General features: G+C 40.5%; 2 protein-coding genes across 4 annotated transcripts in view; one reads left to right on the top strand and one right to left on the bottom strand.

The window, feature by feature from the left end:
- Positions 1–964: 964 nt before the first annotated feature.
- alg12 (ALG12 alpha-1,6-mannosyltransferase) lies at positions 965–19,076 on the bottom strand. 3 transcript variants are annotated; one of them, XM_078419792.1, is made up of 9 exons: positions 19,053–19,076; positions 17,754–17,886; positions 14,523–14,696; positions 12,949–13,143; positions 12,742–12,845; positions 10,231–10,454; positions 7,201–7,370; positions 5,356–5,431; positions 965–4,265 (listed from the first exon to the last, which is right to left on the bottom strand). In XM_078419792.1, exons 1-9 carry the CDS (start codon positions 19,065–19,067, stop codon positions 3,992–3,994), a joined length of 1,365 nt encoding a protein of 454 aa, XP_078275918.1. In that variant the 5' UTR covers positions 19,068–19,076; the 3' UTR covers positions 965–3,991. The 3 variants fall into 3 exon arrangements, with proteins under 3 accessions (XP_078275918.1, XP_078275916.1, XP_078275917.1); XM_078419790.1 differs by lacking the exon at positions 19,053–19,076 and adding an exon at positions 18,015–18,489; XM_078419791.1 differs by lacking the exon at positions 19,053–19,076 and adding an exon at positions 18,015–18,489 and having other exon boundaries at positions 14,523–14,642.
- creld2 (CRELD disulfide isomerase 2) overlaps positions 18,919–22,680 on the top strand; it is a 28,483-nt gene continuing 24,721 nt past the window's right edge. The window contains exons 1-2 of the mRNA XM_078419793.1: positions 18,919–20,180; positions 21,743–21,825. Coding sequence (XP_078275919.1) covers positions 20,061–20,180; positions 21,743–21,825 — 203 coding nt within the window. The 5' untranslated portion in view covers positions 18,919–20,060. The remainder of the gene's footprint in view (positions 20,181–21,742; positions 21,826–22,680) is intronic.

Below are 22,680 nucleotides of genomic sequence, written 5' to 3'. Positions count from 1 at the left end.
AAAACGCATTCAAATTCAATGCTATGCTGAGGTTTATGGAATTGAAAGATGTCGTACGAACATTGATCAGTGAGCTTTCATCCAGCCGCCTTTTCCCATCTGAAATTGATTGCAGTTGGCATCAGTTTGCTGAAAGTTTGAATTTGATTAAAATTAGTTGCCCTTGCCCTTGGATGATGTGTTTGCAATTTATTAAAAGCTGACAAAATATCTAATTTCATGATGACCAATCTGCAGCAGCAACTTGATATCTATAGAAAACTGTTTGAAGCTGTTCATGATTGAAGAGACGCAATTCAGACATTTCGGGACTCCTCAGGTACTTGGATGATCCAATGGATTATGACTCTGCCTGAAACTCAACTTGCGTTCCCAACAACTGATCTTACCAAAATTGTGAGAAAGGTTTACATTCAGCTGTTCAAAAAAGGCCATGAATTATTTAATGACAATAGTGAAGAAGATAATGATCAAGCTAGCGAAGTAAAGTAAATCAGAAGAGCTCAATTACATTTTCTCCAGAAAGAATGTCAAGAAGCCGAAGCTAATGGAGTCATATCCAATCCCACGATACATTTTGAAGATATTGAAGCAAGAAATGCTGTCCTGGAAAGCACGTTGAAATGCCCACACGTGAAAAAGTGTACAGAGCACTCATGGCAATTCCTCCTACCTGAGTTGGAGATATTTTAGTGTTGCTGGCCTCTTTGTCACAAAATTGTGCATGTCATTCAGTGATGAGACTAATGATGTGCAATCTTATGATTTTGAGATCCTCCCTAATGACAGTCTAAAGTATGCTTACATTTGTGAAATAAAGGTAAATTTGCTAAGAAAGAATGAGTTTTAATTTGAAAATCACAAAATTTAAAGTTTTGAAAATTAATCATTTTAGTCAGGGCAGAGTGATTCATTAATGATTAATCACTTTTTCAGAAAGCAGCCCTAGTTCTAATTGCTTATGCTTTGAAATTGCTACATTTGTATTGTAAGAGCAAGTTTAACACACTGTACAAAGGACCTAACAACATGGGGAGCCTTTTAATGGGAAGAGTTTTATTCATTCACAGCATTGTTGGCTGCTTCTTCAAAAGGTGGTGTTCTTCACAGATGATAATGATGTGACTCACTGTGTAATGAATGTACGACAACAGCATATCAAAATATTACAATTCTTTGGCAGCAGTGAAAGGGAAGTAACATACACCCATATATATCTGCAAATCAGGCCTATGGGTGTTAGAGGGAGTGCTATCACGTGACTGCTGAACCTGTCCTTCTGGTTGGTAGGGTTCGCAGGTTTAGGATGTACTGAGGCTGTTTTTGAAGCCGTGTCTCTTTTACATGGTAAACCCTTTCACCAGTGGTGGCGTGAATATTCAGACGCCAATGAACTGGTCTCCTTTACCCTGGATAATGTCAAGCTTTTTGGAATATTGTCTCATTTCCAGTTATGGATTTTTAAATGGCTAGGAGGAAAGATACAATTTTCAACTGTCCAATAAATGTGTCAATGTTAATATGCAGTTATACTAGAAAAAATCCGCAGGCATTGTAGCATAATGTATTGTTATGGAGAAAGTCATGAAAATTTTTAGTTTAAAATATATTCCATTTGAGGTCAATTTTAGATCTAAGAGATTTGGCTTTTTTGGAAAGAAGCCAAGTTTCCCTTGCAATTAAAGATGTGATAAAATTAGAATTCTCTTTTTATACCTAAACGCTCATAAGTTATCCCTAGGTGATTGCCAAAAAGCAGCACACAGCACTTAGAATAATGAACATGTTCTATTCACATACTATTGGATGAATCGCCAAATTTAATCACATGAGAATTCATATCATATCATCATATATATATACAGCCGGAAACAGGCCTCTTCGGCCCTCCAAGTCCGTGCCGCCCAGTGATCCCCGCACATTAACACTATCCTACACCCACTAGGGACAATTTTTACATTTACCCAGCCAATTAACCTACATACCTGTACGTCTTTGGAGTGTGGGAGGAAACCGAAGATCTCGGAGAAAACCCACGCAGGTCACGGGGAGAACGTACAAACTCCTTACAGTGCAGCACCCGTAGTCAGGATCGAACCCGAGTCTCCGGCGCTGCAGTCGCTGTAAAGCAGCAACTCTACCGCTGCGCTACCGTGCCGCCCATGGGGAGAAGGCAGGAGAATATGGTTAAGAGGAAAAAAAGTCATGAATGAATGGCTGAGTAAACGTGATGGGCCAAATGGTCTAATTCTGTTCCTATAACTTATGAACTCTTTCTAAACCATCATCTGTTAAAATAACAAAAGTATGAGTTGCAAAATACCCCAAATAAAAATGCATGCTTTTGCACCTCATGGCCATGCTACATTTAGTCTAGTTTAAACCCAAGGTAGGACTAGCTTAATTAGTATACCAGAGAATCAATATAATTTGTGGTCCATTAAAAATTCTTGTAACAAAGGACAACGGAAATGATTTAATGGTTTCATTTTCATTCACTGGACTAATAGTTTGATTCACAGCTCGTTTTCCATCCATGAAATCACAAAACATGATTAAATAGCTATAAAAACCATGTCTTATTTGCATTACAGTCAAATCCACAGGAATGCATAAGTACTGTTGTGCAGTAATTCTGCTCTTTTTAAAGATGAACAATAATTGAGATTCCATTTCCTTAAATCATGCAGTTTTCTTTCATTCACTTAGATGGTTGGAAATTTATGGCATTCACCCATGCAAAATTCTTATTTCAATTTTCTTGATTGTAAAAATAAGGACATGATCCGTTTGAAATCGGGAAGAATTTGGAAGCATAGGGAACTGGAGATGCTGGAAATTTGAGCAAAACACAAGGTCCTGGAGGATCTCAGCGGGTCAGGTAGCATCTGTGGAATGATGCTATGTTTTGGGTTGGAACTTTTCTTCAGATAAATGGAGTGGGGGGGAGGGGGGAAGAAAGCTGGAAAAGAGGGGTGGGGCAAAGACTGGCTAGTGATAGGTGGATAGAGGTGGGGGAGATGGGTGGTTGGCAGACAAATGGAGTAAGTTACAAAGGTTAGAAGTGACGAGGAGACATTGGCATCGGATGAGAGAAGAGGATGTGTTAAATCTAAAGCCAGAGGAAGGGATAATAGGTGGAAGTAGATGAGGGAGGGATAAAGGGGAAATATGGGATTGGAAATGTGTGCACACCGGGAGGAAAGTGGGTACGGGAAAGAGAATGGAGAGGGTATTACTTACAGTTGGTGAATACAATGCTCATACCATTGGGTTAGCTACGTTTGCATGTGTCCTCAGCACCCTTCCATGTGAGACAAAGTTTCACATTCACTTCTTCAAACCTCATCCACTGCATTTGGTGCTCCTGATGTGGCTTCCTTTATATTGGCGAGACCAAGCAGAGACGAGGCGAATTCTGTTGGATCAATGGCAACTTCCCTTCCTATTCCCGCACCGATCTTTCTGCCCTTGGCCCCCTCCATTGCCAGAGTGAGACCACGTGCAAACTTGAGGAACAACACTTCATATTTCGCTTGGGATAACTTGGACCCCAACAAAAAGAGCATTGTGTCTCCCCACCACCCCTCCTTTCCTATGCATGCATATTTCTCCCATGACACCCTCTTCCACACCCCCATGCACCCTGCTCTCTTCCCCTTCTCTGGACACTCAGCTCCCATCCCAGTCACATATTTCCCTTTTAACATCTGTTTGAAGAAGGATCATCTGTGCATTTCCTCCCTAGATGCTGCCCAATCTGCTGAGTTCCTCCAACATTTTGTGTTTTGCTCCAGAAATGCAGAGGTGTAGAAACACCAAGTGGAACAAGTAGCAAATTAGCAACTTTTTTCTTTGCTTTGCATAATTTAAAAAACAACTTCAGAACATCAGTTTATTTCTGACTCCCATTCTGCACTGCAAATTAAGATTTTGCTCGTCATGGAAAAAGGCAGATTCCTCTACAAACGGGAACTAGTTGTTGGAGCCTTTAAGACTGAAAAGGGTTGGTTATATTTTCTATCTTTTTCTCATTAATATCTGTTTGTATTTTTTCTAATGCCACTAATTTTGTTTCAATTTTAATGTAAAGTGGAGGTATTTGAGAGAAATTAAATCCAATTCCACTAAAGCCAGAAATATTAAACATTATTCTATGAGTTTTTTGGTGCTCTGATACATAATTTGGATCCATTTCCATCAGATTGTGTGTATATTCAAAGATGTCAACTTCTCCTGGTTTAAAATCTTCCCTCTTGTCATACCTATTGAAAAATAATAAAAATGGGAATTATAACAGAAGAATAGTAATAGATATTTATTTGATCAGTTTTTGAAATTCCTTAACACAAAAATTTCTCATGAACATTTTCAGTTAATGCCAGCAAAGCCATTAATGTCTGGTTTATAGACAATGGAATCCTTGAAGTAAAAAACATGATGAATTTATCTTTTATTTTTAAAGAGATCCTAAACTTGCACCAAAGTAATCAGTGCGTTATTGTGATTTTAAACTATCCTGCTTTTCCATATGCACTGGGCAGCCACAGACTTAAAAATCTAAAAGAATGCCCTCCAGGCAGCTGGTCTCGAACCACCCGATTACAGGCTGTTTAAATGAAAATAGACTCAAGGAATCTTAACTTACAAGCAGAAGCCATTTAGCCACTGCGAATATGCCAGTGCATACGTGTGGGTTTTAATTCACAGGATAATTCAAATGAAAAATCAGCTTTACTTCCCCAGTTAATTGAGATAATGATCAATTTTGAGTGATTTTACCCATTTCCAGAAATTTGGCCAGACATTTCCAGGTGCGAATCACCCTTGCAGTGCACATTCCCTATGTAATGAACCGTTTTGTCCCAGCAGTTCTCATCTTTGATTACATGGTCTTAAAAAAAGACCAGTGCCAAATGAGGACGTCTACCAGCAACGTGAAAGGTTTAATACATCATCCATTCCCTCTTCCCTACACTCCTGTACTGTGCCAATTGCCTCCAACCATCCTCAGTTTCCATGTACTTAAGTATTCTCTTTTGTACTTCACACTCAAAATTAAGGAGATATATTCACTGCCATGTAGGATTTTGTATTTATAATTTCCTACTGAAAAGAACAGTGTAAAAATTGATGTGTCAGATCACAAAATACAATTTAGCAATTCTATGCACACTAGAAGAACACCATATACTACCTGAGTAGCCTACAACCCCAATGGTATGAACAGCATTTTGCTTTTGTTTAACCCATTCTAATGTGGGCAAGAACATTGGGTATTTGTTGGGTAATAAGTCAGAATTATCAAACACGTATATTAAAAGTGTTCCAAGCATTCATGTGGAAATAACGCACCTCCAATTTCGATTGAGTTCAAGAAATCGGGAAACACCAGTCTGAGCAGAAGCCACATCAATGTGCACTGAAACAGCTAGAGAGACAGACATTAGTTAGAACAATGCTTGGAAATTTTGTCTCTTATTAAATGACTACTTGGAAATAATTTCAGCAGTCCTAAATAACATTCTGCTTTTGATAAATTGCCATTTGATGGAATCAGAATGTTTAGGAGGTAAAAAAAGTTTAAGAAATCACTCAAACAATAATTAACAAAAATGAAAGTAAAGAAAATAAGGAAAGTTAATGAGGTTTAAGCTGAGGGGAAATATGTAATGAGTGGAGTCGTACACACGTCGTAAATACAACACGCATTTATTAAAGTCCACTTACAGCATTGACCTGCAAGACGTCACAGCGACTAACAGCTACTCCAACTGCCCCAAGTAAGCAAGCTCTTGATAATATATATCGCATATTAGGCGGAGCAACTACTAACAAGCGCTACCATTGGTTAGTAGGAAATAACCAATCTACAAAATATTCAATAGGAACCCGAGGGGTGGCTTTTCACACAGATGTGTTTCTCATCTATCTATTGTAGCTGATGAGCTTTACAATAACAGTAATTTATTGCATTTTGATTATATCTTAATTGATTATATATTCTGTCTCCTTGACATAATTGAAGTGATAAGTCACTGTTGTTTGTTCTCTTATTTAAAACTTAAAAGATAACTAAAATGTAATTCAACACTTACTTTATTGACTATGATCTAATTCTTGGTGATAACAAGCAAACACATAATTTGTTTATGAAAAGGTAATGCTGAATGGTTGTCTTGTGATAATTCTCTCATGATAACTTTAACACTGGCATCAGTTTAAGGATATGAAAGCTTTTTTTATGTAAGCTAATGTTTGTTTTTCACTACGCTCCAATGTGAAAAAACAGAATATTTCAATAACATTGTATAAACCCACAACTACTAAAATGCTTAGTAAAAACTTGTCTTTCCCCTTCCAGCATTCTTTCTTCCAGTATTAATTTAAAACAGTATTTTAATGCATATGCGCAACAGCCACCTATCAATTCTTTTGTACATTAATGCTAAAATATTCTACTGAGTTCCAGCCCTCATCCCTATTTTGACATGAGCGATACAATTCCAGCGATTTATTTGCTAAAAATCTATCCTCAGGAAGTAGAGGCATGATCATGCCCTCAATGTTGTTAGTGCCCTGTTTTAAAATAACTCATTGAATTGATAAGTGCTGTGAAATAAGATGAATTTTAAGACACATTCCAAATCCGCACGGGTTTACAGTTCTTAGTTAAGTGAACGCAGCAGTATTATTTGTAAATCGCAACATCCTACAGAAAAATAATATAAACCAGTTTTGATGGTATCATGAAAGAGGGACATTGCTTTTTAAATGTTTATTTTAATCGATAAACAGGATCATTGCTACATATTTGGTCCTAAAGACAGCTACTTGGCAATTTACTCATTGTACCAATACTAGTATCAGCCCAAATAATATCCTGAGTGAAGCCTGAACTAAAATAAATATCTGATTCAGCAGCAGAGTTACTACTAAATAATGATCCACACAAAATACGTTATTGGCAATAAACAGAAAATGTGAAGTATATAAAAAAACACAAATAATGAATTCAGCATCTCCTTTTGTTCAATTTATAATTCCAATTAAACTGATCAGTCCAATAACCTATACAAAGGCCATCAACATTAGGCATACTTGAAAAGGCACCACTAATTGCATAAGGACAACTGATTCAAATTGGAAATCATCACCCTTGGATTTTAAAACAAAACAGAGCTATTAAGTGTCACAGACCTGCTGTTGGAGGCACAACCTCGTGTAGTTTTTGCATAGCGACTCCACCTGGATAGTTGTGGTGAGATACATATAGTAACAACCCTGTGTAGCAGCTATTTACTACCAGGTGTGCAATCACTGCAAAGAATCCTAATTTATAAAAGAAGGATTTGTGGTACTTGATCGTTCTGTGCAACAACAAAAAAAGTAATTAGTAATGTGTGGAAAGGAACTGCAGATGCCGGTTTACACTGAAGTATAAATTAGTAATGTTAATTTGCTGAGATTCACATTTACAAACAGCAGGAGGCTAATCAGTCCTGCAGCCAGTCCCACACTTTGGTTAGGTCATTTACATCTTAAACTCATCTACCTGCCTTGTTCTACATTCATTGAGATACCGACCCAAATCTTGAAAAATTTAATTGATCAAGCATCTTAAATCTTTTATCTTGGGAAGTAGAAGGATGGAAGAGAAACTTTACAGAATTCCAACACAATTTTTACCATTTCTGATACTACTCCAAAATTGTACTACTCTAGTTTTAGGAATGTGTCCCCTTGTCTTCATTTCTCTATCTGTCCTATTCATTTCCATATCATATTAAAGAGCATATATTTGATCACCCCTCAAATATTAAAAGTGATGAAAACCAAGTTTACTACCTCATAATTTAGGTCTTGGTGTAATTCAAATGAATCTTTACTATATCTCATCCAAGGTCCACACTTTACTGCTCAATGAAATAATCCAGATGGGGTGCAAATTAGACAGCAGTTAACACATCTCATCCTCACCACCTATTCACAGCAGTAAGATTTCCACGTATTTAGCTTTCTTGATCACTTTTAACCTTTGCACAAGTATACATATGTGTTAATCAGTTACTTTATTTCTTTGCACTCCCAAATCTGCATTGTTTCACTTGTGTCCAAAAATGGATAAACTTGCACAATCCCATCTGGCCTCTCATGTAGTCTTTGTGAATTCCAGCTAGAACATAAGGTGCTTCTAAGGAGTTCTTTTAAAATAAAGAGGCCTTAGGCTGGGTCATCTAGGCTATAGGCAAATAAACTAACTTCCTTCACAAATCTGTTTCTGGTGAGATGGTTGGTAGATTGGTGGAATCTTAGTGTCATAGAGAAATTCACTGCAGAAATGGGCCCTTCAGTCCACTGATTCCACCTCAATCATCGACCCTCCATTTACTCTAATTTTTATTCTTCCCACATTCTCATCCCACTAATGGGGAGGATTCCACCACTTGTCTACACATTAGAAACAATTTACAGTGGCCAATTAGCTTACCAAGCAGCACGTCCTTGGAGTATGAGAGGAAGCTGGAGCACCCGAAGGAAACCCAGTCCCAACGTTGCTGGGACAATTAATATGGATTGTCCAGAGTCTTCGGATATCAGATCCCAGACACCCAGTGATTTATTTATGTATAGTAAATGTTATGTATATGTAAAGATGTTATGTTATGTACATGTAAAGATACTAGAGGATCAAGATGAACCACTCCGTCAAAATCGCCAATACTGAAGTGTAGTATGCAAAGGAGCATAACGTCTGCCATTTTAGTAAGCAAAACCCGCCGTTCGTTATGCCTCTCGCAGTGTAATCAGTGTTTTGGGGGAACAGTATGTGTGATGATACCATAAAAATGCAGAATATATCTCATCTATCAATTCAGATTTTTGTTATTTTTCTTTAAAAATATTTCTGCAAGTTTCTGCCTACTAAAATGGTGCCATGACATACTACGGTTTTTAGGGTCGAGTGGTCTATCTTGCTCTCCTCTCTTATCTTTGGTATTATCTGATTTGATTGCATGCAAAACAAGGCTTTTCATTGTACCTTGGTATATATGACAATAATAAACCTAAACCTGATCTTATCTTGGGAGGTCTGTCACAGCCAATTAATATTTATTGTCCTCATTGTTACTGCTCGGAATGTCCCATACCCCATAACGAGGAACAGTAGATACTAGTTTACAAAAAAGACAAAAAGTGCTGGAGTAACTCAGCACGTCAGGCAGCATCTCTACAGAACATGGATAGATGACGTATGTGTTGGACCGTTTCAGTTTTTCAGACTGGTTTCAATAGCTTTAAAGTATGCTCCATGCACCTTAAGGCTATTCTCTTATGTTTTTAACATTTAGTTTAGAGATACAGCGCGGAAACAGGCCCTTCGACGCACCAACCAGCGATCCGCGCACATTAATAATACCCTACAACACATTAGGGACAATTTGTTTACATTTACACCAGGCCAATTAACCTACAAACCTACACGTCTTTGGAGTGTGGGAGGAAACCGAAGATCTCGGAGAATACCCACACAGGTCATGGAGAGAACGTACAAACTCCGTACAGACAAGCATCCCCTTAGTCAGGATCGAACCTGGGTCTCTGCCGCTGTAAGCTGGTAACTCCAAAGCTATGCCACTGTGCTGCCCTTCGATCCTGGCAAAAGGTTTTGACCACATACCACTTATCACAATCATGAGCATGATTTCAGATCATGGAAAGCGCCTTTTATATAGAGGTCACCCTTAATTATTTTTTTTTTAATGGCAGTTGTAAAGACTATCCTTTTTTGCAAACTGAAATGTAAGAGCACTCTGATAACTTGAAACAAATACTGCAATGAAATACAAATGATCATGCAGTCAAGAGTATAAATACAACATTTCATCATTCCAAATTTAGTCCTTGTGTGTTATTTAATTCTTTGTTGCTCACATTTCTTTTCAGATTGTATTAAATGCTCACATTTGTGCTCCACAGGTTCTAAAAATACATTTGGAGGGTAATTACTATTGAAGATTCAACAATAACAAATTAAGATTCCTTTTAGTTTGGACAGCGGGACAATTATATCATAGTTTAACAATCTTCTTAAACATATATTGTGTGAAACAAGACTAATTTATTTGTACAATTAAGATCCCAAATCATCTGTATAACATTTTCTTTGTAAGTACATTCAATTAAAACTCCTGAATTTTTAGCAGGACATTGTCCTTGAATACTTACAAGTATGAGCATCCCATTGCTGCAACAACGTTCATGATGGGAAATGTGTAGATTATAAAGCGCAATTCTTTGTGAGGTAGAAATGAATATAAAAAGATGAAACCAAGTGAGGGGAAGAGCATCCTCCAGCTCCTCCTGTCCTGTGCTCCAAGAGGCACAAAAACAACAGTACAACCAAGAGCCCGAGGTAGTGCCGAGTAAAAGTACCACAAAAAGGGTGATGTCTGAATAGATTCTCAGTCAAGGAAACATGCACTCAATTCAAATCAACAATCTCACAAAAATATACATAAGGCATTTGCAATGAATACTGTGCAATTTTGCATTGTAATTTCTGGAAAATTAACTCAAATTAGCTAAGGATACAAACAGAACTGTCCTATTTTTCAAATTAATAAGGGTCATTTTTTCAAACATCCTTCAAAACACAATTTCAAACAATCTTAGATTCAGCCCCGTTACTCCACAATTGACAGTTAAAAACTTTACTCAAAATAGATGTAGCAATGGCTCCTTAAAGTTGGAATGAGTGAGTGACAAATTACTTGGTGCCATGTGCATTCATGCCAATTATCAATTCTCAAAGCCAGATTTCATCAATTAAATTTGTAACAGGGCTAGATTTTAATCCACTCTTTCAGTGCAATGTTTGACTTAAACTCACAGTGTGGCGGCTCCCAAAGGTCGGGCCATACTACTACCGACCCCTCGGCACGGGAATGGACCAGTCCCGGGAGGCGGTCCTGGACTCAGGAATATAAGGACAAGGTTTGGGCGCCAAGCCATTCCGGCAGACTAGACCCGTCTGAGACCCACGAACCAATAAATATACCTTCCCGAAATACCTGGCTCCTTGCCTTTATCAACACGCTACATTGGTGACCCCGACGTGATGGACGAGCTACCATGGGTTTTGCTGGGCATCCGGACTGCCCCCAAGGAAGACCTGGCTTCATCCTCAGCGGAGCTCGTCTACGGGTCACCGCTCACGGTGCCCGGGGAGTTCGTGCCCTCGTTGCCGGGGCGAGAGGAACCGCCCTCATCCACCCTACATCGCCTCCGAGAGCGAGTTGGCAAGCTCGCACCCGTGCCGACGTCCCGCCATGGGACATTCCGCCCTTACGTGCCATCGGCCCTCCAGGACTGCGCCTTTGTGTTCCTGCGCCGTGATGCCCACCAGGCGCCACTCCAGAGGCCGTATGAAGGCCCGTACCGGGTGCTGGAGCACGGACAGACAACCTTTGTGTTGGACATGGGGGGCCGGCCGGAGGCCGTGTCAATTGACCGCCTGAAGCCGGCCCACTTAGACATCGACCAACCAGTGCGGGTGGCCCAGCCTCGGCCACGAGGTCGCCCCCCTTTGCGGGTCCCACCGCCTGTCCCTCCAACTGTGCCTCCGCCGGCCCCTCTGTCGACCGATTACCGTACGCGGTCCGGTCGGGTTGTGCGACCACCAGTGCGTTTCGTGCCTCCGGATCTGGGGGGGGGTACTGTGGCGGCTCCCAAAGGTCGGGCCATACTACTACCGACCCCTCGGCACGGGAATGGACCAGTCCCGGGAGGCGGTCCTGGACTCAGGAATATAAGGACAAGGTTTGGGCGCCAAGCCATTCCGGCAGACTAGACCCGTCTGAGACCCACGAACCAATAAATATACCTTCCCGAAATACCTGGCTCCTTGCCTTTATCAACACGCTACAACAGCATCAACTGGTTCTACTTGTGCCACTAATGTAAAAGTTTTCTGGGGAGAGGAATCTGAATTTGCCTACAATCCATTGGCCACTGAATGAATCTATCCTCCACAAATCAGGTGTAATAACAACGTTTCAAAGGAATAGCTACCATTACACACAGCCTCACTTACTAGAAAAATACTTCAGGAATCATGCATTTACAGATTGTGATTTTCTGCCTGCCAATTTTACTGTTTGTTAAATCATGGATTACTTACACCAAACATCCTAAAATAAGCTCCCAACATGAAACCCATGGCATGTGTGTACGTTAGAACATTTACTCTCAATGAATTTTCCCACATGGTTCAACATTTACTGACCATCCTCAAAAATAATTTGGGAAGAACTTAATGAGTAATTATAAAAAACATTAACTAATCAATCCAATATCTAATTCATCTTAAATCTAATTGAATGGTTGATCCAGTGTCATCCTCGCTGTTGTGGTTTACCTATCTCGGTAGAATTTCCAATATTTTACTCTTAAAAATAATTCTAGTTCACATGGATTCTTTTTGCCGCCAACTGTTGTTGCTTTTTGCTGATGATCTTCCTGTCAATTTATAATGAATTATTGATAGATGAACAGTTAAACCATTGCTGATTAATAGCAATAACCAATGACTGCAGAAAAATAAACTATATATTAGATTTTGTCCAATATGTAATTGGAATATATTTTTCAAATTATAGATTCCTGCAAAATCAATCGCATTTTCTCTGAATCTGCTTTGTGTTTTCCTAAAGTGACTCAAGGCTGCGTAAAGGATAGTCCCCATTCCGAACTCTTATTTAAAACTGTATTGTACCAAAGTACTTCGCCCTCAGGCCAAATGAGTCGTCCCCAAAATATAGAATCCACGGACATGGTTAGAGCTGAAAAGAAATTCACAGGAATGTTACTGAATGTGTTGATTTGCTAATTGAACGAGTGTTTAAATTTAAGTCCCTTTCTCCAAAGAAACTACATGTTACTTACCTAACCATACCAATCCAGCTGATACTGCATGGCAAAGACTTCTGAAAAATGAAATTCGACGGCTCACGAATGATAACAGCAGCATGAGACCGAGGAATATGGAAAGTTCAGATCGGAATACGATGATAGATAGAGCAGACAGCCAGATAAATGTGCCAAGTTTCTGCTGCATCCAGGCTGTGAATGCCAAGAGAACTGTAGGGAAAGATGAAATATGCAGTTTACAAATGAACCTCTTCCTCACGGTGCTAATTTAAATCTTTCAAGAGTTTTGCCACTGGAAGTAAATGACGCGTATCATTATTTCAAATTTTAATGAGTTCATCAGTTTCAATATTTCATGCACTATATATTCTCAATTTGGCTCAACTTGTCTCTAATTCAGAAGGTTGCGAGTTCATGCATTGTGATTGCATCTGTGTGCATAAATCAGAGTAACACCGGAGTAGTATTGAGCATTGCATCATCAAAGCTTCCAACATTCAGTTGAAATATTAGTCCAGGACTAATAACCACTATCTTTGAGACATAGAAGACACAATATCCTAGTGAAATTAGGTCTCCTGTTTTTTTTGTGTGACTATTGATTTGCAAACCAATCTCACTAAAAATAGTAGACACAAAAAGCTGGAGTAACTCAGCGGGACAGGCAGCATGGGTGACATTTCAGGTCGAGACCCTTCTTCAGATCAGAAACGTCACCCATTCCTACTCTCCAGAGATGCTGCCTGTCCCACTGAGTTACTCCAGCTTTTTGTGTCTATCCTCAGTTTAAACCAGCATCTTCAGTTCCTTCTTACACATTTCACTAAAAATAGGCTCTAAGTATTGTAATTCATGGGCCCTCGTTACCTGACCACCTTTTTACCATTTGCCCGCCCCCCCCCCCCACAAATGGGTACTGCACCTCCAAAATGTAGTTGAATATTCAGTGTGCTTTGGGAAATAGTGAAGGGTACTCACTACATATTATGTGAACAATATAGGATGTGGGTTGAAATGCACAGCTGACTGATTTTACAAAGTAATGTTTGCCTTTTGGTGGAAAGCTGTGTGAAATTATTGTTGGGGGTGGGGGGGGTGCATGAGTGAGGTTGAATCATTTTTAAACAGATAAATGTACCTTTCTCTACATCTAAATTAGGGAGTGATGGCAGCATTCACAGGAAAGGTGGCTTGCAGTTAGTATGAGAATCGACTCACTTCAGACCAGAACATGGCTAATTTTACAAATAGACTAATGACAGAGTGTACTTTATTTATTCTGAACCATCAGAGCCACATGAAATCCTGTTTCTGCTAAAATGCCAATAAGACTTAAGCCACTAGATTAAAAGATACTAATTTTTCACACGTTCTGTCACTATGGTTATTGCGCATAAACATAATTATAAAAACACTCATGGCCAACCGAAAAATGGAATGGTAGTCACTGAATTTCAAAAAATCATTCCACTTTCTGGATTTTACTAACCTCTCAATACAAAATATAATTGTAAATGAGAGTGGTGCAATAAGCTGGTACACCTCCCCCAAAATAAACAAAGAATGAATTACAAAGTTGTACTACTCACCAATGGGCAACGCAAATATATTTGGGAGTGTTCTCGTGCAGTAAAAGAGAAGATGAAACTGAGTTGCTGAAATCCAACAGTAAAAAACAGCTACCGTTGTGCCAAATTGTTTTCGAACTTCTTTCTGAAACTTCCAGAATGCATAAATCACACAGAGACCGAGGCATCCTCGCACTTAAAACACAAAAGAAAGTGATCGTAATTAAATATACTTTAAACAATGTTATTCTGTTGCCGATTTTAAAACATTACAAAATTAAAATAAAAGGAGTACTTAAGTCATAGAAAATAAGAGTCTTATTGCACAGAAACCGGCCCTGCGGACCATTCTGCCCCTCTATATGAATTCCATTTTACAGCATTAAATTCCTATCCTTCCGAGCCGCACCTATTTGAGTGTCAGTTTCAATGTTTCTTAAACATTGTGTATTTTTTGATTCCACACCTCTTCTGGCAGTGAGATCCACATATCAGCAACTCTCTGTGTTATGAATGCTCTACTCAAATCCTCTTTAAAACCCCTACCTCTCACCCTAAACCAATCTTGTTTTTCATACCCGTACCATGGAGAAAAGATTCAGACTACCAATTTCTATCTAAACCTCATAATTTTGCATACCTCCATCAGGTCACCTCTCAGCTGCCTTCCCTCCAGGGAAAACACACTCCCACCCTATCCACACTCTCCCCATAATTAAAGTTCTCCAATCCCGGCAACATTCTGCGAATCTCCTCTGCACCCTCTCCAGCAAAATCACATCCTTTCAAAACTGATGACCAGAACCATACACAATGCTCCAAGTGCAGTCTAACCAATGTTTTACAAAATTCTAAAATAATGCCCCAAGTTTTATATTTCATGTCCTGACCTATGAATTCTGCATGAATATGCATGACATATTCTTTCATCGCAATTCCATCTAACTTCAAGTATCCATGGACTTGAACTCAAAGTTCCTCTGTTCACCAACATTTCTTAATGCTCGCTATTTACTCTTTGTTATGTTTAATGTTGCCTGAGGTCTATCTTCAAGATAAAGAATGGAGACAGCACTTTGTGCCGTAGTTCTCTTTTACTAGTCGTGTTCTCCAGGCTAAACACAAAATGCTGGAGTAACTCAACGAGACAGGCAGCATCTCTGGAGAGAAGAAATGGGTGATGTTTCATGTCGAGACCCTTCTTCTGACCTTCTACAGGCTTCTCATTCTACACACCCTCTGTATCGCAAGCTTAGCCCTAGTCTGCTCAATAGCCGAGTTTTGCTCAACAGCTTGGGCTAATAGCTGCCACACCAAACGAGTTGACACTGTCCTTAATTCTGCAATGCAGGTCATCACAGGGACACAAGTCAACACCTTTGCAGTGGCTCCCTGTCCTCTCTCACATCGCCCCTCCCTGTATACGTAGAAGGGAGAGGATGTTGAAAGATTGGTGCACCATCGAGGCTAACCCTGACCTTCCCATCCATGCCTTCTTGAACAATCTGCCCAACATGCGCCTGAAGTCCCGCAAACCCTTCTGGTCTTCAGCCAAATCCCTGGAAGACTTTGACCTCAAGACTGAGTGGCGCAGAGCCTGGAAAGATGCCAACACCAACAACGGAGAGGTCATCACAGACCCCACAGTGAAACCACCGGGATTTGACCTCCATCGCAAGCAATGGCTAACCCTGAACAGGATTCGCACCCTCCATGCAAGAACACCCCATCACCTGCACAAGTGGGGGATGACAGACAGCCCTGCTTGCGACAGTGGATATCCAGACCAGACCATCCCACACATCATAAATGACTGCTCACTGAGGCTTTTCCCTGGTGGCATCAAGGCCATCCACCCAGCAACTAATGCTGCCCTGGCCTGGATGTCTACCCTTGATCTACAACTTTAGGCTGTGCACGCCATACGCAAGAAGATTCTACAACTGTTCGCCATGACTAGATCACATAACTTAACTACGTCATGCACTTAATTTGCATGTTACAACCCAGTTTCAATTATAACAACATAACACTCTTTATGTCCCACCAGAATTTGACTTCACAGAAGGCACCACCTACAATCATTGAGATTAAATTCCATCTGTTGTAATGCTCTGTTACCCACTATCACCACCCTCCTTCCTACGACCAATCTAATTGTGTATCCAATTGGCTATCTCGCCCTGTATCCCATGAGTTTGAATCTTTTGGACCAGCCTACCTTGCCAAAGGCCTTGCAACAGTCCATGGATAATTTGGTTTTTCATTCTTCTTCCCAAAGTAGATAAACTCACATTTTTCACATCTCTAATTTATCTATACTTTCCCCAATCAATTAACCAATCTACATTTCTTTGCTAGTTTTGTGGTTTCTTTACAACTTGCCAACTTTGATGTGAAAGATTTGACATTAAATCAGTGGCATTATCTTTTCAAGATGTTGTAATTACAAGGAAGCTGTAATTTTTTTTTAAATTGATACAATTGGCTTTAAAATACCAGGTTATAAGTGACAGGAGTGGAATTGGGCCATTATCTATCTATCTATATATATATATATATATAAACATATAATATATCTGTTAAATATATAATAATGTAACATAATTTAACAAGACTAATTCGGCACAGCCACATAAGATTAATTCCAATATGTTTACTGATTTCTCCATTAGAAAACGAATATTCCAACCATCAGTACCATCTGCACTTATAGTTATTTTTTTATGAAATACAGAACGTAATGGACATTCAAAATTGTAATCCAAAGTTACCATTAATTATCCTACAGAGAAGGCACACTACAAAATATTATCCTTCATGTTTATGTCAATATACACAATAAGGGGACAATTTAAAAATGGGATGAACGAATTTATTGGCAAGAAGTGTAATTACTTCAATGATTCAGAAAGTTTAATAATAAACTGGGTTGTGTATTGGAAGTGTTTTTATTTGGGATGGAAGCAATAAAATCAGCAGCGCCACAACATACCCAGGTATGTCAATCATACAGGAGTGAGACAGCCTCCATCAATGGCAGAGTGATTGCAATTTACACCAGTTGCAAAAGGAAGCATTTTCACAGCTACAGTAATGTAGGAAGACTATTATTTTTCCTGCGGCACCTTTTAAAACATGCACATTTATTGATCATGCTTTATGCAAATAAGGACCACGAATCTTCTACCCCTTGGCTTCTTCTGAGTTTCGAAACTGCGGTACAATTTAACTTAAATAAGCCAGTCATACCTAGAAACTGCGAGTAAAACTTGGACACGTCAAGGGCTGAGAGGAAAAAAGCTGCTGGTGCAGACAGCAATGAAATAATAAGCGGTCCCACGAAGGTCCTTGGAACAACCCCGGGGAACTCGTGGTGATCATACTGCAATGGAAGGAGGGAAATGCAAGAGTCACACATCGGCCACCAAAACCAAATCAAAATGAACAACATGAAGTATTGCACTGCAAGGAGAAAGGTTGCCTACAATTGTAGTTCACGAAAACTAATACCTTATCCAGGTGCTGGCGGTGGTACAGTATGTCGTGCGTCGCTTGCAGGTTGAAGCTTTCTTCCACTTTAGTAAAAGGACAGACCAACAAGTGGACACAAGCCACGAGTGTCAGTAACAACAGTTCTCTTTGCATTGATCGACTCATCTCAGCCATGGTTGGTCTCCGGTTGAGAGGCAAGACTCAAGAGGCGAATAAGCCGCTGCAGACTTCATGCAGCACAGCCACCAGACACTGAAATCAAGGAGCGTTGTAGCCTTGAAATCGCTGACTGCATCCCTCCAATATTCAACACATTTTTCACAACGTACAATAAATACCACGGTTGCTCAACGTGCTTATTGCAAAGCCACACGCGGTCCTGCGATCCCGCTATTCCAGTGGCAGAGATGAGTTCAATCAGCGAACAACACAATACAAAATGTGATTATTGGAATATCCACCACATGCAAGGCAGGCAGGCAGGCAGTTCAGGCTGCCTCCATGACGGCCAACAACATCCAGTTCAAAGGACACTAACACAGGATGTCACTGCCCAGGAAATCCAAGGCAAACTGAGTTCGAGATTTTATTCTGATAAATTCCACACCATTGCATGCCATCGTTCAGTAAAAGAGTGTCTATTTATGCAATGACTTGTATCCACAGCAATGTAAATTTATGTGTTTGCATAGTTATGTCCCCTGCATTAATATTTGCCTGTTTAGACATATGAAGGGATGCGTTATTTTTTCCTTATATTAATGAACAATTATTAGTGTACATTAATGGAAGATTTCGTTTCTGTATTAATGCTTAAATTGTATGAATTAACGCATAGATTTGTGTTTGCCTATCAATGTGTAATTGCTCCTTTCCTTAATCTAACTTTGTTTGTCAAAGCATTTACGTGTTTACGCTGATTTAATTGTATGCAAAGGTGCATTCATGTACAGCTGACATTTGCCTGCATTAACGCGCAGGTTTTAGGATTTGGCATAAATGTACCGAGCTGTGCCTATGATGTATTTTCTGGCCGCATGCAGCACACACTCACACGTTTGTGATAGCCATCCAGTGGAGTTCGCCGGGCTGCCGGCTACACGTGGAGGAGCGACCGCTCTCGGCGTGTCGAGCCCCGGTTGGTGTCTGCATGGACTGACAGGGACGTGGACCAATGCGTGTGGAAGGTAGCGGGCGAGGAAGGTGGAGCGAGGGGAATATCCGGGATTGAGCGTGCGGCGGGCCGGTGGTACCCCTCACCTGGAGTGGAGCTGTGCCCGGGGATCTGCAGCCGTGCCCGGGGTCTGCAGCTCTGCCCAGGGATCTACAGTCGCCGCTCGTGCCGTGCCCGGGGTCTGCAGCTCTGCCCAGGGATCTGCAGCCGCCGCTCGTCCCGTCCCCGGGTCTGCAGCTGCCGCTCGTGCTGTGCCCGGGGTCTGCAGCTCTGCCCAGGGATCTGCAGCCGCCGCTCGTGCTGTGCCCAGGGATCTGCAGCCGCCGTTCGTCCCGTCCCCGGGTCTGCAGCTGCCGCTCGTGCTGTGCCCGGGGATCTGCAGCTCTGCCTAAGGATTTGCAGCCGTGCCCGGGGTCTACAGCACTACCCAGGGGTTGCAGCCACCACTCGTCCCGTCGGGGTCTACAGCACTACCCAGGGGTTGCAGCCACCACTCGTCCCGTCCTCGGGGTCTACAGCTCTGCCCAGGGGTTGCAGCTCTGCCCGGGAGTTTGCAGCTCTGCCCGGGGGTTTACAGCTTTGCCCGGGGATCTACAGCCGTGCCCAGGGTCTGCAGCCATCGCTTGCATCTTGCCAGGGCAGGGGGACTGCACTCACTGTCAGTGCAGAAAGTGTACACTATTACCCGGCACATGCTCAGCACACCACCTCTTTGCATTGTACTAGAAGACTTGAAATTCTCTGCCACTGCACTAACGTTTTATGTTAAAGTACTCTCCGAGTTTGCACTGTAATTAAACGACATCACTGAAACTGAAAGCCTTTTTTCATAGCTGACGGTTTCGTCTTTTCTACTCAATCTTTATTTAAATTTTCACTGTATACATAAAATGGATTGCAAAAGTTTCCCTGTCGTGTTTGTTGGATTGCTGCTGTTGTGCCGTTTTTCATCGGGCCAAGACAAATTGTCGTGTTCCACTTGTAGAAAAATATCTGACAACTGTTTAAAGGTATGTACTAGTCCATTTTCTTTAAATTTCCCAACCGGTCGTCAGTATCTAGGCGATCGGGCCTTTCAAAGAGAATGTCTCCATGAGTGACAATTTTGAATTATTGCTGAAATAAGCAGAGTAAAGGGAAACACACTGGTGTCAAAGTGTACATTAGACATCTGAACAGTGTAGAAGGCACTTTTGCAGAAGACAAATAAATTAGTGATAGCATAAGCAGGGTAATGTAGAATCACCTTTCAAATGGTAATAGGAATCTGGAACTCTTCAGAAGAGTCTTTTAAAGCTTTCAGTGAAGTTTGATGGCTATTTTGTTTTTGTGGAGGAGTAAGGTGGTTATATTAGGTTGAAATGCAGATTAAATGAATGTCAAAAGGCCTGAGCAGATTGAAGGTCTGAGATTATCAGTGATGTACTTTTGTAGCGAAGTACCTCTATGTTCCTAACCTGCTCTGCTGCATTTTACATGAACATCAAAACTCGTTATGCATGTCTGCTTTACAAAGTGTTAATTAGTGTAGCATTATGTGTATGATTAATGTGTAAATTCATCTTTGAAACTAATTTACTTAAATAGAATAGTTTGTGCTGGATATACTTAATGCTGAATATATCTGTACCAAGCAGATTTACATTTGTTAGAACTAATATTTGCCTACAAACATCTTTTCAGTCTCGTGGTAGAATTCAGTATAATAGCTATTGAGGCAAAGAATCAGTATCACTTTAAGTTGACACATGTACATGATTTCAGCTACCTGCATTTAGAATTACATTTTTTAAAGTATTTTTTCCCAATGCAAAATCTTTTGATTTTTTTTATTGTGGGCTTGGAAGGTGCAGTCTGCTGTTGTTAGTCTTGTGACTTTTTCTTGATTGTGCTGTCGTGATGGCAGGTAGAATGGTACAATGTTCCTACTACAGGGTGTGTGAAGTCAAGGAAACTGCTGGTGTCCCTGATAACTATACCTGTGGGAATTGTGTCCAGGTGAAGCTCTTAACAGGCTGTAATGGGGAACTGGAGCTGCAGCTGGATGACCTCTGGATCATCCGGGAAAATTCGAGCTTCTTGGATAAGACATAGCGAGGTGATCATGCCTAAGATACAGGTAGTGACCATGAGGAAGGGGAGTAGGACAGGAAAGGCTTAGAGAGGGAGGGGGGGGAAACAATGGAGGACCCACCTTGGGGGGGGGATTTGCAAATTTGTAAGCACCCTTTATGGGCGACTATTTGCATACTTCGGAAGCAAAGAATTTCACTGTGACGTCACGTGACAATAATGTATTGAATTCGGAGGGATGTGGACCAAACATGGGCAAGCAGAACTGGTGGAGATAGGTGCCTGTTTTGGTGCTATATGACTGGTTATTGGATTTCCTTAGATTCGTTTAGTTTTCAAAATTGCCTGAATGTGAAAATTGATCCAAATAATAATTAATCTTGGTAAACTGGAATACAGTATTCATCAGTAGTTCTTCCGCTATGTTCTGTCCAATGCTACAGGCTTAAATACCGATGGCAAAAACGTTAAACGTTTTTTAATGATTTTTCAAAACTAGGGTATTGAAAATACATCAAGGAAGAATTTTGGTGGTGGAAATACAGACTGGGAAGAAAGATATTTGTCAAAGTACGAAATCAGGTATGTATGTAGTTTGTAATAACTCCTTTACAGGCCAATGTCCTTGTGCACTACTTATAGTTTGAAAGGTGATGAACAGGAAAAGAGCAGTTGCTGTAACAAGCATGCAACAAGTCCCTGATGCTGGAACATGAGGCAGTTTCTACTGACGGCATGTTCCCTGTTCTTTCAAATCTCCCACTTTCCTCCCTTCTTGCCACCATGGCCCAAAATGAAAACCCAAGACGAGGAAAATTATTCTTGAGGTTACCCTCGTACAATCATGTGATCAAAAGCAGCCTAGCAAATCATATGACATGTAGATGATGCGCAAAGTCATCTTCTTGCTACATGTTATCATCTGTCTTGCCAAAAAGTTCCTGAAGTTCTTTAAGACCGCATGTATACATCGAAAATAATGTTTTGGCTGAGATTTTTATGGTATGCGAGTCAAGCACTACTACAACATATTTAGCAGTCTGAAGAGGGGTCCTGACCCAAAATGTCCCCTTTCGATGTTCTCCAGGGATGCTGCCTGACCTGCTGAGTAACTCTTGCGTAAACCAGTATCTTCAGTTTCTTGTTTCAACAGCATATTTAGGTTCTACTGATAATGGAATAATCTAACTTGTTACAGTGCCTCATGTTTTCACTTATCAAAGGCTTCTGAAAACCCCTGTGTACCGTTGCTTATAGAATTGATTTGTGGATTATTCTTGTGACTTTATTACAAAATGCTTAATTAAATGTGGACATCTAAACCTATTTCTCATTGACCTACTCCATGAAGAATATACTTGTACTAGAAAGAGCACATTGATGGTTTATTAGATTAACTTCCAGAATGCTGGGTAAAAAGGGGAAGAATTTTGAAAA

This window comes from Rhinoraja longicauda, chromosome 23, assembly GCF_053455715.1.
Source record: "Rhinoraja longicauda isolate Sanriku21f chromosome 23, sRhiLon1.1, whole genome shotgun sequence".
In the NCBI taxonomy this organism is placed as follows: Eukaryota; Metazoa; Chordata; class Chondrichthyes; order Rajiformes; family Arhynchobatidae; genus Rhinoraja; species Rhinoraja longicauda.
This window is presented reverse-complemented; position numbering and strand designations above follow the sequence as displayed.